We start from the raw sequence: 18,637 nt of genomic DNA on the forward strand, positions 1-18,637 counted from the left end.
GCCTTTGACGGCTTAGATGTAAAGTGCATTGTGGTTGTTAAAATGTATCTCTAATCACTGGGACCCATTCAGTCTTGTACATATTTATATATATATATATATATATATGTATATGTATATATATATATATGTATATATATATGTATATATATATATATTCCTGTATATCATAATCATCAATATGCTGTGTCATCCTTTTTGGAAATTTGGAAATGGCCCCCTCGTAATTAGTAAAGTGAAAATTAATGGGGAAATAATAAGGCACAGGAGTGTATGAGTAAACATTACATGGAGAAAGAAGCCACAAGAAATTAAAATCAGAATATGATGAAAGATACAATAGCAGCGAACACTTGAAATAAGAAATATTGGTAACATTTTTGCAACTGTCTACACCCACCCAATAATCAAGGATGTCAGAAATCAATGTATGATTCTTGCAATTCCTTTAATGATTTCCATTTGTCAGGAAACATCTCAGCAGCACCCCACCCACCCCCATTGTAGAGCCACAGGATTGGCGGGTAAATGATTGAATTTTGGCACAAGTAACACACTGCATCCATAAATAAAACTATAAAATATTTGTCATCTATCTAATGAGTGAGGAAAAAGTCTACAGAACCTTAACTATTGCTAGGTTAAGTTAAACTCATCCCTCAACAAAAAAAAAAAAAAAATGCATGGTAGGTGTGATTTGCTGAGTTATGAATATTTACAACATATTCATGCTTGTACATCACGACTATAATATGAAGCATGGGGGGGGGGTTAGGTTATGGTGAATGACTACTCCTGGAACCTTCCGATATAAATTACAAATATTGGATGAAGCTATGGTTCTTTCTGTGACATTCCACTGCATGCATTTGAAGTATTCCACTCCCAAATAATGTATGATACTCCTACAATCCGCATCCATCGCAATGAAAAGAAGTTGCCAAGAATATATTACCCCTAGAAACGTATCCCCGAATTCGTTGCTTAGTATCTATGGTCGTTGCATGCGAGAATGTAAACAATAGATGAGTTTTGACAAGACTTCATTCTGACTACCAAATTGGAAGTGCCCATATTCGACCAGAACTAACATGAAACCTAACGGCAACATCAAGTGATGAACAGACAAGGAAAATAACCTCCACCATACAATAAATACATGTGCACGATTGTCGAGCATCCTCAGTATTACACTTATTACCTGTAGGTAGGTCAACATGAAAATGGAATTCCTGATATTTGAGCTGAAGTAGTTCTCATGGGATGCAAAAAGTCGCAATGAGTATAATGCAGTTTGAATTGCCAATCTAGCTGTCCTAGTTCTCGAGATATTGCATTTTGAATGGAATTTGGGCCGAAACGTGCGGTCTGACTAATCACCGATCAAACGTAAACAATGACGGTTTTTACTGACAGGCACAATTTTATTTAACAATTTAGTATATGGTTGCACTATTTGACCTATTTTCTTTATGATGTGTGATTTCCATGTAATTTGATCATAGAATTACATTTTTATCCTCTGCAAAATTACCCACCACAGCTACAAATACCGTCAAATTACATGAAAATCACACATTTCAAAGAAAATATTTTGAATAATTCAACTATATGCAAGCTATTACACTAATAACACAATAATAACAAACTTAATAGTGTAGTTTGATCCATACCACCAGTGATCATAGATAGCGGGCAGGACGAATCGTAGCTGTTGTCCGTAATATTACGGAGGATAAAAACGTAACTTCTCTTTGATCAAATTACATGAAAATCACACATTTTAAAGAAAATAGCTCAAATAATTCAACTATAAGTATATTACACTTATAACATAATAGTAAGAAATTTGAGTGAAGTTTGATCCATACCACCAGTTATAGATAAAATGGCGGGATGGATGATGTTGTTGTTATCCGATAATCCGACCCGATAGAAAAAAAAAAAAAAAAAAAAAAAAAAAAAAAAAACAAATTAGTACCACCGATTTCTCAGCTCTTCCGTAACACGCTGCCTTTATTTTGGTATTAGAATAATCCGCGAGACTAGTAGTGTTCGTTTATTTTGGTTAGTTGCCAAATCTCTGAATTTATTTAGCTCATTTTTTACCTCTGAAACATAAACCAATTTTCGATTTACTGCTGAATGCAAGCCGCCATGTTTATCTTTTGTTTTTATGTACCGACATGTAACTGATGATGTAATTTTTTGATGATGTAATTGTTTGAAATGGTTTGATAATCCGACCCGATAGAAAAAAACAACTAATTAGTACCACCGATTTCTCAGCTCTTCCGTTACACGCTGCCTTTAATTTGATATTAGAATAATTCGCGAGACTAGTAGTTTTCGTTTATTTTGGTTAGTTGCCAAAACTCTGAATTTATTTTGCTCATTTTTTATGCTGAAACATAAACCAATTTTCGATTTACTGCTGAATGCAAACGACCATGTTTATCTTTTGTTTTTATGTACCGACATGTAACTGATGATGTAATTGTTTGAAATTTACTACGATCGTAGTAAATACACTCGCATAACATTTGTATGAATGATATTTCCGGCGGTATGTAAATTTGGCCGTTTGCATGGCGTGCGCATAAAATGACGCGCTATTGTGCTCGTCATCGACGGTGGCGCCTCTGGTGGTGTTTGACTTACCTATTACCCGCGTGCATGTCATGATGTTGTGCTTCTAAATTATATGCCACTTCTGGATATCACAGATGTCCTAGGAATCTCAAAGATTCTTTTTAGTATATATTAAGTAACTGCTCATACAATAAAGGATATATTTGTATTCAATTGATACGAAACGACTGGCTCTGGTCCCCTTAACCCCCTACGTCTGTTGTCTGTGTAACTTAGCGTAGATTAACAATCTAATGAAGACCACAATTGAAATAAGCGTACGTTTTTTAGTGTTATCCTCGGCAATTTTGTGATTATCATTTCGAAATATGTGTTATTGTAATTATTTTTTGCACTTCATGTATATTGATTCTTTGCCAAATAAGTTTACTTACTAAAAGCTTGTAGAGGACGAAGTGGCGGCCAGCCAAGATGAATGTAAACAAATAACATACGACTGCAGGGTTGCAGATTGGCCTTTTTTAGGCCAAAAACCTCAATTTTGGCTTCTTTTTCAAGCATTTGGCCTAAGGATATTTAGTTTGGCCTAAATTACTAAATCTGGCTTTTTTTTATAATGTGGCTTAAATATATTCCATTTGGTTTCAGTAAGCTCATCTGATAATAGTGAGTTGAATACTGAGTTTATTCACCACCTCCTAGTTAAAGTCTACCATATAGTCGAGTGCGCGTATCTTTTCTTTTCTTTTTATTTTGTTACCATTGTGATCCATGCAATTTGTCCCATTTTCTCTTATGGCACAAAGATATGATTGGACGAATCAGCTGTGTGATGTTGATGGCGCACGAGATCCATGTGCAACTTTTGGCGTGATTTTTTTTCTTAACTGTCTGACGTAATTTTAGGCCTTCAATCAATAGTAAGCTATGATCATAAACAAGCAAGGAGTAGGCTACATTGATAGGGTACTGAATATAGAAATATATTGTGTTTTGATTAATAAAATTGGTCAAATAATTTTCCATCCCACAAAAGCGTTCGTTCTGGTTGTTTATATTTATGTAGAGTGGAAAAGATCGTTGACATTAAATTTTCATTAGTGTTTTTAGTGATTTTCAAGTGCTTAATTATTTAGGAGTATTTATCTTTTCAGGTGCATGCATTTTAGAATAAGAATCAGCCTGCAATCTTCAATGGCCTAAGATGCCGAAGTGGAACTGCAGTTATGATATGCACCTGATGGCTCTGGTGAGGCGGCATATTGTAAGTTATGTCACTGTAATCTGAACCCCAAAATGTGCTCATTACAAAACCATGAAAAATCGGAGAAACACAAGAAGACAATACACCAGCACTTGTACCACCAATAAATTTTCAGTCAACAGCACCCAACGATGTCAAACAGGCAGAATTGGAACTTGCTGTTGCAGTCTACTGCCATTGCTCAACTTCCTCTGTGGACCACATTGGTGAAATGATAAAAAAAAAAAAAAAAAGAAGAAGGGAAAGGTAGCATCTTAGGAAAAAATCAATCTTCTTAGAACTAAATGTAGCAAACTGATTACGGAAGTTGCGTTCCCAACCCCTAAACAAGAACTGAAGAAGGATCTAGAAGAAAATTTTGCCCTTTTAGTAGATGAGTCAACCGATGTTGGGGCAGTGAATTATCTATGCATTGCGATGCATTACTGCAGCAAAAAGGAAAAGAGAATAGTAACTGAGTTTGTTGGTCTTATTCCTGTCAATGACACAAGAGGGGGAGCATTATTCAGTCATTAATTAAAGCTGCTGCTACAAATCTAGGTTTAGAACTTGGTAACTGCATTGGTTTTGCAAGTGATGGTGCCTCAGTTATGACTGGAGTTTATAACTCGGTTTGGACCCGAATACAGCAGGTGTCTCCAGATTGTGTGCAAGTAAGATGTATTTGTCACTCTCTAGCACTGTGCGTGAATCATGCATTTGAGAAGCTGCCTTCATGCTTGGGATTTTTAATTTCAGAAATACCAAAATGGTTTTCCAAGAGTACAGTAAGGAGGGCAGTTTACAAACAATTGTTTAGCATAATGGACCCAACTGAAGAAAGGAAAGGGACCTCGCTGCCATTTCAGCAAGTTTCTCAGACCAGATGGCTAGCACGCGGGAAAGTAATGTACAGCATCTTGATGAACTGGGAAGAACTTAAGGCATACTTCATGTGTGCTGAGCAGGCTAGTGGAGCTGATGCCAGGTATAAGGCACGTATGATTTCTGACATCCTAAATGACCCAATCAACTATTGGTATTTTCACTGTGTCACACCCATTGTTATGGAGTTTGAACGCGCCAATTCATATTTTCAAGCCACGGATGCCGATCCTCAGAGCATGGAAGGTGAGCTTGCTCAACATCATCATAGTCTACGGGCAAGAGTTTTCAGCCCAGATGAAAGTGAATTAGCTATATCCGAAGTAGATTTTGGAGCTCGCTTTGCCATGGAAGTGGAGAGGTATATCGAGATGCATCAAGTTAGTGGTGAAACGAAAGTTCAGGACGTCAAGGCCCGATGTTACAGCTTTCTCGTGGAGGCCATCAAGCAAGCTGAGAAACGTCTGCCTCCTACGAGGAACATATACAAGGGTCTCAGTAGTCTTGACCCATCAAAATTTTTGAGTCGAACAGCAAGGGTGCCATACAAGGATCTACCATTCCCTACCTTACGAACACACAAATTTAATGCCATTGAACAGCAGTATAGGAATGTATTACATGTAAACTGGGTTGAAGAGGCAGTATTTGACAACAAAATACCAGATGACTCTGTTCAGTTCTGGATAGGAGTAGGTAATTGCTATGATACACTAGGTAACAAATCTTTTATAGACCTAGCAACATATGCATTGTCCTGTCTTGTCACACCAGTTAGCAATGCTCTTGTTGAACGCATATTTTCTCATGCTACAATAGTTAAAACAAAATTAAGAAACAGACTGAGTACAAGAACCCTAGATACCATTATTCACAACAGAACCCATCTGCACTTCAGAGGTTTGTGTTGCAGGAATTTTGTGGTCACACCTGATATGTACCGCTTATTTTCATCTGCAAATATGTATGGAGATGAATATAATGTATGTGATGATGTGATTGACTATGTTTGAACACTGGTTATGTCTCCTTGTTTACCAAAGTCTGGTGCTATAATGCAGAATATAATTTTTACTTCTTTTTTGTTGCTCATGAAAATGATTATATATTTTCTATATTGTTTGTGGAAATAATGACCATGAAACTTGCATGCTGCAAAAAGAAAGAAAAAAAATTATTTCTGTTTCTCATTAAAAAGGATTATGAAACAAATTATCATCCTTTGACTTTCTTTTTATACTGTTTATGAAAAATAAAGAACCATTAATTCATTGTATGCATATGATCTTTTACTTGGCACCACTGAGCTATTTAGAACATCTAAGTTCGTACGCAATATAATCATAGGGGGTCCAATATGGCGGCCACTGCATCACCCATTGCCCAGGCGGAGGACTTACGAACTACGTAGCGCTTGTGTACACAGATCGCCAATCCAGTAAACCACTATAGCTCAGTGCTTAGTACAAATCATATAGTATTTGGTGAATTGAGAAGTGGAATAATTAAATATTTGGCCTTTTTACTGCATATTTTTGGCCTTTTTCTGTAGTGCATTTGGCATTTTTTGCTCATTCTTTGTTGTTGCCTTTGGCCTTTTTCTGCTTCAGTAATCTGGCAACCCTGCATATGAGTACATCGCCTGGCATGTAAGGTCAAAATGCAATGGGTGAAGTAATTTTCCTAGTCCTCCCATTCCCTTTCATAAATTGTCGATTCCAACATGGTAATGTTCATATCTAATATAATATAAAAGATAAGTCTCCGCGGTCCTGGGTGGTTTTGTCGATTTTGTCGATTTTGTTAAAACCCTTCAAGTGCTCAGTCGGCGTGGCAATCTGAGGACACCTCCCTGTAAGCCCTCCGAGGGTGCAAGTCCTCCGAGGGTGCAAGTCCTCCGAGGGTGCAGGTCCTCCGAAGTTGTAAGCCCTTCGAGGCTGCAAGTCCTCCGAGGTCGTAAGTCCTATGAGGGTGCAAGTCCTCTGAAGTTGCAAGTCCTCAGCGAGGGTGCAAGTCCTCAGCGAGGGTGCAAGTCCTCTGAAGTTGCAAGCCCCCGGCGAAGCCCGCGGCTTCGCGGTCCAGAGTGGTTTCGTCGATTTTGTTAAAACCCTTCAAGTGCTCAGTCGGCGTGGCAATCTGCGGACACCTCCCTGTAAACCCTCCGAGGGTGCAAGTCCTCCGAGGGTGCAGGTCCTCCGAAGTTGTAAGCCCTTCGAGGCTGCAAGTCCTCCGAGGTCGTAAGTCCTACGAGGGTGCAAGTCCTCTGAAGTTGCAAGTCCTCAGCGAGGGTGCAAGTCCTCAGCGAGGGTGCAAGTCCTCTGAAGTTGCAAGCCCCTCGGGGAGTTCGGGGAAGCAGACTTCGAGGACCCGAGTCAACGAGCCAAGCTCGCTAAAAAGGACCTTCGTGACCGACACTTCTTGCAGTGGCGGTAGGCTGCGAGGGCCCAGGTCCTGGAAAGTCTCTACCTCCGGGTCAAGAAATAAAAAACCAAAACCAAAAAGACAAAATTCAAAAAGACAAAGAAGAAAAAAAAAAAGGGGGGGAGGGTAGCGCCGCAAGCCAAGCACCCACGGCGTAGCCGGGTGCATGTTTCTATTAAAATAAGGGTTTATAGGAGTGGATTTCCGAGCGGATAAATGACAAAATACCATATGATTGTTCAAATTGGGTTAAAAGCATGAAATATGACAGAATGACGTTAGACTAGAGTACCAATCTTATGAAGAGTTTCAGATAAGGGACCATCTCGAACCCTGCCCATAAAGACACTGGCAGTCTTTTTCCAACATGGCCGGCATGGCTGAACATTATCTTCAGCATTACATGTTTCAAGTGGTTTAATGCTTGTACAATTATAAACTGTTTACTGTAGTAATGAAAGGTATCTAACAGAGTTGCTCATTACTAAGTTAATGTTAAAAATATAAAAATATAGCATTTTATGGGATATTTGTGAATTTAAAATTATCGCCTTCTTACTTGGATTACATGGTGTATACACCAAGTATTCATGTTTTCTTTGCCTATGGGACAGTCGGTCTGATAATGAACACTACTAGAACGTGGAGTTGCCCCCTCGAGATGGCTTGCAGCCAGGAAAACTCATTGTAGTAGACAGCCTCTTGTAGACCTTGCCAAAGTGTTGCGATACCCACTTCATATAAAGCTTGGTATGGTCAAACAGTTTGTAAAAGCATTAGTTCATGGTGGGAAAGCATTTCAAGAGATTTGTCTACTCTTTCCAAAAATATCAGAGGCCAAAGTTAAGGGTGGTATATCTACTAGTCCGCAAGTAAGGAGAGTGTTGAAGTCAATGGAACTTGAGAATGCAATGAGTACTGTTGAAAGCGAGTCGTGGTGTGAATTTCGAGGTATAGTTAATGGATTCCTTGCTAATAATAAAGACCCAAACCACAAGCCGCTCGATGTAGCAAAACTATTGGAAAGCTATAAGAACTTAGGATGTAGAATGTCATTAAAGGTGCACTTTTTGCATTCACATTTGGAATGTTTCGTGAAAACTTGGAAGGAGTGACTGAAGAGCATGGCGAGAAGTTCCATTAGGACATTACTGCAATGGAGAAAAGATACCAAGGACGATGAGACACTGCTATGATGGGAGGCTATGGTTACTGGTGCGTAAAGATCAAGGAGTTCACAGTAAGAAGTCACGCTCATCAATGCATTTCTAGTGGGCTCTTCCGTATCATATGCTTTTATATTTTTAAAAGGAAATACAAGGATAAAACATCAGCTACAATTTATAGACAATGTGAATATGCTAAATATAGTGTACTATCGTAGTTTAATATAGTTTGTTTTGTATATAAAACATTAATTATATTTTGAAATCTCGATTATATGCAATTTTCAATTGCATTTCTAAAATCAGAAGAGAAAACAACCTTAGTAACAATAAAGACATTTAAAGAAACAAAACTAGTGTTACCCAGTGTTATTGGTCTCACCAATTAAGGCTTTAATTTGGTCTAACATTACTTTGAATCTTCTTAGTTCTGTCGCAATTACTTATGCCTTTTTTCTTCCCTCCCTCTCTCTTTTACTGGGTGAGAGACTAGTAAAGTCGGAAGAGGGCTGCGGCCTGAGAGTTGGAAAGGAAATAGGGGGACGGCACTCCTTGTGTAATCATTGGGAATAGCTAAGCTAGCTAGGATATTTTCTTTTCTACTTGTTCAGTTTCATTTCAGTTGACTTAATTACTAGGTTGGTCTGATGCAATGTCTACTGGTTGTGGCGGTAACGTCTATGTTCTTGGTAGACTCTGTGGCCCCCATGCATGGGGCTGTACTCTTTCCTCTTGTCGTTCGTTTCCTTTCGGATGCTCTGGGGTAGTGGGGTCTTCAAGTAATTGGTCCCAGGTTTGATTCCACATACGGTGGTGTGTGATGTTGAGAGGTTCTACGTTGATTCTTTTGTAGATTTCTTCGATTGTTTCGGGAAATGGTGTGGTTTGGCCACTGGCAAAGCTGAGGGCTGCACGGACAAAACCCCAGTGAATTTAGATTGACACAACTTTGGTACATACATACATACATATACCAACGGCTTTTTCCCCTTTACATGGGGGGTAGCCAAAAAGAAAAGGACAGAGAAACCACTCCCACCCATTCTATTCCCTACATATTACATTCCCCTCCAACCTCCTCCCTCCCTCTTATCTTGGCACCTCCTGGATGATGGGTAATCCCTGAATCCTGTCCACTGACCTGAGTCAGAAGCAGTGTCGCAGGACACGGCACATCTACAGCAAGGCCGGTTCATAAATTTGGTGACCCCCCTCCCTCTCCGTCCTCCCATGCAGAAACGGAGAAGACGGGGAGAAATCCCTTCGGGCTGCGTCAATTTTTTCTCATACATACTTCCTCACTCCCCATCCCCCACCCGCTCCCACTCATGCATCACAGTATCATCCATACACAATCCTTCTCCATTCACCCCTACCTTCTTTCCTCAACAGACATTTCTCTCTTTTGTAATGCCCCTTTCACCCCATCCACCCATCTCATCCTAGGACGCCCCCTCGTATTCTCTCCTTTTACCTCTGCCTTCCACACCTCTTTGCTAATCTTTCTTCACTCATTCTTTCCATGTGTCCAAACCATCCTAATACTCTATCATCAATCCTATCTACCAGCTCCCTTGCCACCCTTTCTCCTCCTCACCTCCTCATTTCTCACTCTATCTAGCCTAGTAACCCCTATCATACTTCTCAGACCTTTCATCTTGAACACATTCAAATTCCTTCTCTCTTTCTCTCTTTTACAAAGGATTTTACAAAGGCGGAGCATGCCGACAGGAGACCTTTTGATCCATATCTAGGTCGGATGCAAAAAAAAAAAAAAAATCATATTAATAATAAATTAAAACTATAATAATGTAAATACCAAATAAAATACATAAATAAATGCATTGGTATAGTTGAATAACAAACAAACAGGTAAATAGTAAATGATAATAAATTGACATATAACTAATAATAAATGAAAATCAGACAGACAAATTATAACAAAACAAAAACAAATAATATAATATAAATTATAATCATTACCTTGCCACCCGTTCTCCTCCTCACTTCCTCATTTCTCACTCTATCCAGCCTAGTAATCCCTATCATACTTCTCAGGCAGCTCATCTGAAATACATTCAAACTCCTTCTCTCTTCCTCTCTTTTACAAAGGATTACAAAGGCGGAGCATGCCGACAGGAGACCTTTTGATCCATATCTAGGTCGGATGAAAAAAAAAAAAAAAAAAAAAAAAAAATCATATTAATAATAAATTAAAACTATAATAATGTAAATAACAAATAAAATACATAAATAAATGCATTGGTATAGTTGAATAACAAACAAACAGGTAAATAGTAAATGATAATAAATTGACATATAACTAATAATAAATGAAAATCAGACAGACAAATTATAACAAAACAAAAACAAATAATATAATATAAATTATAATCATTACAGCATCTTACTTAGGTATTTATCTAAATGATTCTTAAAGCTTCGAATTGAACTACATTGCACTACCTGTGCAGAAAGTTTATTCCATCCATTAACTACACGGTTGGCAAAGTTGTTTCTACCTACTTCCAAATTGAATCTATTTCCGGACAGTTTGAGACCATTGTTTCTTGTCTGATTCTCATTCAATGTGAAAATTTGGTCACTTTTGATGTTGTCAATTCCCTTTAAAATCTTAAAGACCTGTATCAAGTCACCTCTGAGTCTACGCTTTTTTAGGGAAAACAGATTCATGTGCTTAAGTCGATTTTCGTATGATTTATTTTTGATATTTGGAATCAGTTTTGTGGCTCGCCGTTGTACTTTTTCCAGTCTGTCAATGTCTTTAATGAGATTCGGTGACCATACGGAAACACCATATTCCAAATGTGGACGAACTAACGATTTATATAGCTTGTTAATGAGTGATGGACTTTTGAAATCAAAAGATCGCGCAATCAATCCCAGAATCTTATATGCTTTCTCAGAGGCTGAAATACATTGCTTAGATGATTTGAGATCGTTACTGATAATTACGTCGAGATCTTTTTCACTATCCATTTTGATTAATGAATTTCCAAATAACTTGTAATCTTATTTACTGTCATTTTTACCTGTGTGTTTAGCCTTACATTTACTTGTGTTAAATTTCATTAGCCACTTTTCAGACCATTGTTGTAATTTATCTAAATCTTCTTCAATATCTAATTGGTTTGAGTGATCATTTGCCACTGCGCACAGTTTTGTATCATCATCAAATTTGGAAACAGTAGATTTTAGTCCATGGTCTATATCATTTATATATACTATGAATAGAAGTGGCCCAAGAACGGAACCCTGAGGAACTCCACTTGCAACACTTTTCCATCCAGAAGTTTTTCCATTTAAAACAACTCTCTGTTTTCGATCTTTCAACCAATTACTAGTCCAACCTAATAGGCTACCACTTATTCCATGCAAAGCTAATTTAGTAAGTAGTCTTTCATGTGGGACGGTATCAAAAGCTTTTGCAAAGTCTAGATATATTAAATCTATATTGTTTCTTTTGTCATAATTCGAGATAACTGTGTTGTAGAATTCGAGTAAGTTAGTCACGCAAGAACGTTTCCGTCTGAAACCATGCTGGCTATCATTTATCAAACGGTTACTTTCTAAATGATATTCGATAACATCTCTGATGATAGTTTCCATTATTTTTCCTACGATTGAAGTCAAACTTATAGGCCTATAGTTATTTGGTTTCTTTTTGTCACCTTTTTTGAATATGGGAGTAACGTTAGCTAGCTTCCATTCTCTTGGGACATCTCCGGATATGATGGATTTCTTGAAAATAATTTCTAATAGAACAACAATCTCATTTTTCATTTCCTTTAAGATTCTTGGATGCCAACCGTCAGGCCCTGGTGTTTTATTAACTTTGAGTTTGTCTATACACCTTTTAATTTTTTCTTTTGTTATATCTACCGTAGTAAGTTTACCCCAGACTTTTCACAGGTTTCAGTTTGGAATTCACTTTGAGGTGTTTCGTTTACGAATACCGAGCTAAAATAATTGTTTAAGATATTACACATTCCTTCATTTGAATATTCAAGTTGACCGTCAGCAGATAATAGTGGACCAATGTTCCGTGTTTCTGTCCCGTACATTGCTGTTGGCACAATCACTCCTTCACATAACCACCTCTTAGCATCCATTCCAAGATGTCTATTTCTCATTACACTTTTCAACCCACCAAGGCATTTACTCGCTTCTCTCAATCTACATTCTACCTCCACCTCCACTCCTCCCTTTCCTGCCATATTCACACCCAAGTATCTAAAACTATCCACTTCCTCCAGTCTTTCACCATTAATGCTCACCTCCAGTCTGCTGTCACTCTCTCCCCTTGTACATCTCATCACCTTACTTTTACCCACACTTATCTTCAGCTTCCTTCTTCCACTTACCTTCTCAAACTCTGTCACTAACTTCCTCAGTCCCTCCTCTGATCCTGCTACAAGTGCAGTGTCGTCATCAAACAACAATTGGCTTGTTAGTTGTTCACAGTGCGAGTTAAACGCTATGCGAATTGTTCCTCAGTTTATTTGCACAGCACAGCAGCACAGGAGATGAATACTTGAATTCTACCCTCACACGAAGCACTTGTCTTTCTCTCTCAGCTCGCTCGCTCAATCTGACTCATATGAGTTACTTCTAGCTTAAGCATGGCGATCGTGATAGTTGTGTTCATCCCATTTTCTCTGATTAATTCTTTGCACACAGAAATTTACATACATCCAAATCTCAATTATACAATAATTTAAATCTAATAGTATTGATAATCTATATCCCATTCATTCAACTTTCGCATTACAAATAAAATAATGATTAATCATGTAAACAGAAGTGGCAATTAGTAAAGTTCTGGAACATTCATGCTGGCTATACGTACAAACACGCACACAATGATGCATCACTTTTCCTTGTACATCTACACATACTGCTTAATAAAATTAAATACAATAGGCTTATTTCCCACTTTTCTCCATTCACCTCTCGCACCACCCCATTCATGTATAGATTGAACAGTCAGGGCGACATAACACATCCCTGACAAAGTCCCACCTGTACCCCAAACCATTCACTCTCTCCATTTCTAATCCTAACACAAGCTCCCCTACTCTCGTGAAAGCTCTTGACTGCTCTTAACCGCTTTCCTCCTATTCCATATATATGCAGTACCTCCCACAGTGCCTTCCTGTCTACCCTGTCGTAAGCCTTTTCCAGATATATAAAAGGCCAAAAAAATATCCTTACCTTTTCCTGTAGCTTTCTCACATATCTGTCTTACCACAAAAATCTGATCTACACAACCCCTACCTGTCCTAAAACCATACTGTTCCTCACCAATTACTCCCTGTTCCTCTACTAATCCTCTCAATCAAGACCCTCCCATAAGCCTTCCCAACTACACTCAACAAGCTGATCCCTCTGAAACTACTACACTCACACTTGTCCCCTTTTTCTTTGTAAAGTGAAACTATACAGGTACTCCTCCAGTCCTCCGCCACCCTACCCTCTCTTTAACAAACATTAAATAGCCTCACCAGGTAGTCCACCATCACTGCACCTCCTTTTTTCAGACATTCTGCATGGCATCCATCCAACCCAGGTGCCTTACCTGCTCTCATCATCTTAACAGCTGCCTTCACTTCATCTTTCTTTATTTCTCCTCCATTTCCCTCACTCATCACTCTCATTTTCTTAGTGCTTCCCATTGCAACTACCTTTCCCTCCCTATCCTCCTTCACATTTAGCAACTCCCTAAAATACTCTGCCTACCTTCCTCTCACTGGCTTCTCTCGCATTATCTCTCTATCTGCACCATTTACCTTTTCTTCTCTACTTGATTCGCCTCCTCTTCCTCTCTTAATTTCTTTCCATAACATTTTGTTATTACTTTCAAAATTTTCTGTCATACACTTACCCCATTTCACATCTGCTCTCCTTTTTTGCCTCCTTTATCTTATGATTTACTTCTCTTCTCTTTACTTTGTACCTCTCATATGATTCCCTCGTCCTATATTGTAACCAATCTATGAAAGCTCGCTTCTTCTCTTCTACACCCTTCTTTGCTTCCTCATCCCACCACTCGCTACCCTTCCTTCTATTTCCTCCCGTCCTCCTTGTTCCTCACACCATCTGTGCACACCTTATGACTCCCTCCTTATCTCTTCCTAATATACTCCTGGTTACCTCTATGTAGCCCATTAACGCTCTTTCTACCACCCTTCCATCCACCACCCTCTCCCATGTGTACTTATGCTTGACTTTCTTCCTAGACGCTGTATTAGCTATCATCAACTCTCTTTCGAAAAAAGGATATCAGAACAATATAGAATTGGTGCAAAGGAAGTAAAGGAAGTGGGATATGAAAAAGACCTGGGAGTAATCATCACAAAGGACATGTCTCCTGATAAACAGATAAACAAAATTGTCGGAGAAACCTATAATTTGCTAAGAACAATAAAGTTGGTTTTTACTTAGTTGGACGAAGAAATTGAAAAGAAAATACTAGTCACACTGATAAGGCTAAAATTAGAGTACGCAGTGACACTATGGTCACCCAGTACCAAAAAGAATATAAGGAAAATTGAGAGAATCCAGAGGGCAGCTACGAAGATGGTACCAACAATTTCAAAATTGCCATATGAACAGAGATTGTCAAAACTAGAATTACCGACTCTGGAACTAAGGAGAGAAAGAGGTGACTTGTTGACTATCTACAGAATCATGAGAGGTATGAAAATTCTTGATAGAGAAGACTTATTATATTGGGATAAGAGAAATACAGGGGAACATGGAAGGAAGCTCATAAGGACAGTTATAGAAGAGACCTGGAAAAGAACAATTTTCTCCACAGAGTTGTGGATATATGGAACAATAGGGACGAAATGATAGTGTGTGCAAAAACCATAAACATATTTAAGAACAAATTAGACATGGTGAGATACAGAGACGGGACACCACGAGCATAGCTCCTCTTCCTGTAAGATACTAGGTAAATGCACACTGCTACGTCCAGATATATATTTTTATGCAACTGGTTGCATCGGTGTGTAAGCTGCCTAAGCGTACCTGTATAGCACTGTACTCAGTGTCGTTATTTACAAATGTGGAAATGGATGTTAGCATACTGTCTTCAGTATACGTCAAAGATCAGGAGGACAAATTTCATCTTCAGTTATTTTGTACAATCTTTATCAGTTTTGTTCTTTAAAACAATCCAAAACTAATAAATTATATAAGAATAAGAAACACAGGCTGTTTATATCTAAAATTGTATTTTGAATAGAAGATTTATCATGTTTATATTATTGACAAGTCAGTAGAACTGTAGGAATTGTTTCGTTATGTTTTGGAGCTGAAGTTCAAGTTAGCTTTAACGGTAAAGGCTAAAATGAAGACTGACTAGGCAAGGCAGCTCGCTGTGATATAGGACAACATAACAAAGCAATGATTTCACAAACACAGTCACTAAACACTCTGAGCTCACCGTCGAGGAAGCTCTAGTGTATATTGCCAGACTCACTTGTAGAATGACATGATAGATGCAGAAATGCTAATCAACAATTACATTTGATAGAGCACTGACAGAGACACTAGATGCCATGGAGGTGTCATGAATACTTATCAGAAATTATCTGACACAAAAGCTCTCATAACGAAGATCATCACGTGGAAAGATTGACATTCACCAAATACTTGTAGAAAGATTAATTGTAAACTGATATCCATCACAAAATGATATGTACACTTCATGAAAACAACAAATTGAACAGAAAAAAGACATCACATCTCGACCTAGCAAAGAGGGCCTGTCCCAAGAGTCAAGAGGGAACAAGTACATGCACAACTGCTACTAAACACCATGAACAAGCTATTCTTGGCACAAATGATAATGTAGTTAATGAAAAGAATAAATGACATGCAGCGGCAGTGGAATGCAGTTCATTTTGAAGCTTTAAGAATCATTTAGATAAATACCTAAGCAAGATGCTGTAATGTCATTTATTTTATATTATTCATTTTTGTTATGTCTGATTATTCACTTGATTCACACTATTAGATATTTGTCAATTTATCATCATTTATTATTTACCTTTTTTTTTTATTTAAATATACCTATGCATTTATTATTATTTATATTGTGTTTTTATTTATTGTCATTACTTTTTTCCACATCTGACCTAGTTACGGACATAAAGGTCTCCTATCGGCATGCTCCGCCTTTGTAATCCTTTGCTATGAAGGTGTCATGATATATTTCAGAAATTATCAGACCATGAAATTCTGTCTCAGGAGGTATCAAAGAAGAACAACTACAATCAAATCTACTAGACTCCAGAAATTCTTCTTGCTACAAACAATAACAAAGTTGGGGAAACAAATTGGATTTCTTCTTTATTAAAAATGAACAATTCATCATACAGTTTACAAATAACTATGGCGTATACTCCCAACTACTTTATACAATACTAAGGTAAACAGAATTGTATCCATCATGACATACAAATATCAATATCCACCAGTTGCACAATTTTCTAATATTTTCATTTTTTTTAATTGCAAAAATATTCATGCACTTGATGGAACACTTAAGAATTTTGAAAAAAAAAGAACAAGCAAAAACACATAATGCAATAGGCCAATGGTCACTCAAATAACTTCACAACTGAGAGTAAACCAATTAAGATTTCAACTGACAGTTTATAACAGTGGATCAGTTTTTAATAGCTACAAGTACCATCATACAGGAAAGTTATATCGTTCAGGTCACACTGGAAAGGCTTCTCACCAGCATAGGTCATCATGCAACACACGAGATCAACTTTTCGTGAGGAAGTGCGAGTCATTACGTGACCTTTGAAATAAGTCCTCCGTGTGAAAGCTGAAAAGGCTTCTCTCCAGTGTGGGTCGCCACATGACGTCTAAGTTTACTTGGTTCTGAGAAAGCTGCATCGCACAGGTCACATTTGAAAGACTTCTCTCCACTGTGGGTCACTACGTGTCGTTTGAGATTAATCTTTTGTGAGAAAGTTGCATCACACAGGTCACACTGGAAAGGCTTCTCTCCTGTGTGGATCATCATGTGTCTTCTGAAATTATTTTTTTGTGAGAAAGATGCATCACACATGCTACACTGGAAATGCTTCTCTCCGGTGTGTGAAACTATGTGTCGTTTAAGATCACCCTTTGCTCAGAAACCTTCATCGCACAGTTCACACTTTAAAGGCTTCTCTCCAGTGTGAGTCGTCAGGTGTCGTTTGAGATAAACCTTTAGTGCAAAAGACGCATCACACAGGTCACACTTAAAAGGCTTCTCTCCGGTGTGGGTCATCACGTGTCGTTTGAGATCACCCTTTCCTGAGAAAGCTGCATCACACAGGTCACACTTGAAAGGCTTCTCTCCAGTGTGGGTCACCATGTGATATTTGAGAGCAGTCCCTCCTGAAAAAGCTGCATCACACAGGTCACACTTGAAAGGTTTCTCTCCAGTGTGGGTCATTACGTGATATTTGAGAGCACTCTTTCGTGAAAAAGCTGCATCACACAGGTCACACTTGAACGGCTTCTCTCCAGTGTGGGCCCTTTTGTGATATTTAAGAGGACCCTTTCCTGAGAAAGCTGCATCACACAGGTCACACTTGATAGGCTTCTCTCCTGTGTGGGTCATCATGTGTTGTTTGAGATAATTCTTTCGTGAGAAAGCCGCATCACAAAGGTCACATTGGAAAGACTTCTCTCCAGTGTGGGTAACTATGTGTCGTTTGAGATCACTCTTTGCTATGAAAGCTGCATCGCACTGGTCACACTTGAAAGGCTTCTCTCCAGTGTGGGTCACCATGTGTCGTTTGAGATCATTCTTTCGTGAGAAAGCCGCATCGCAGAGGTCACATTGGGAAGACTTCTCTCCAGTGTGGGTAACTATGTGTTGTTTGAGATTACTCTTTTGTGAGAAAGCTGCATCGCACTGGTCACACTTGAAGGGCTTCTCTCCAGTGTGGGTCATCATGTGATTCTTGAGATGACTCTTTTGTGTGAAAGTTGCATCACAGAGATCACACTGAAAGGGCTTCTCTCCAGTGTGGGTCACCGCGTGTCTGTTAAGATTACCCTTTGTCGAGAAAACTGTATCACACAGGTCACATTGAAAAGGTTTCTCTCTAGTGTGGGTCATCGTGTGATATTTAAGATGACTCATGAGATAGGTGTGCCACGGATGACACAAGATTGTATTTATACGACGAATATAGCGAATCTTCGGATATCTTTTCCCAAGAACTGTTGATAGCTACTCTCATCCTGAAAGTAAATATGTAATAAGTTTGACAACTAAGCTTTTGAGAGA

General features: G+C 38.4%; 3 protein-coding genes across 3 annotated transcripts in view; all 3 read right to left on the minus strand.

The window, feature by feature from the left end:
* LOC143031858 (uncharacterized) overlaps nt 1-3,056 on the minus strand; it is a 46,116-nt gene extending 43,060 nt beyond the window's left edge. The window contains exon 1 of the mRNA XM_076196207.1: nt 3,027-3,056. The gene's annotated coding sequence lies outside the window, so the exon portion shown is untranslated. The remainder of the gene's footprint in view (nt 1-3,026) is intronic.
* Nucleotides 1-18,637, minus strand: part of LOC143031856 (uncharacterized) — a 66,874-nt gene that overhangs the window by 7,810 nt on the left and 40,427 nt on the right. The gene's annotated exons all lie outside the window — the stretch shown is intronic.
* The window catches only part of LOC143030433 (uncharacterized), a 9,171-nt gene continuing 8,019 nt past the window's right edge, over nt 17,486-18,637 (minus strand). The window contains exon 2 of the mRNA XM_076193580.1: nt 17,486-18,591. Within this exon, the coding sequence (XP_076049695.1) occupies nt 17,486-18,490 (1,005 nt within the window). The 5' untranslated portion in view covers nt 18,491-18,591. The remainder of the gene's footprint in view (nt 18,592-18,637) is intronic.

The sequence above is a fragment of the Oratosquilla oratoria genome, chromosome 12, assembly GCF_046742065.1.
Source record: "Oratosquilla oratoria isolate Oo_2021 chromosome 12, ASM4674206v1, whole genome shotgun sequence".
NCBI lineage: Eukaryota > Metazoa > Arthropoda > Malacostraca > Stomatopoda > Squillidae > Oratosquilla > Oratosquilla oratoria.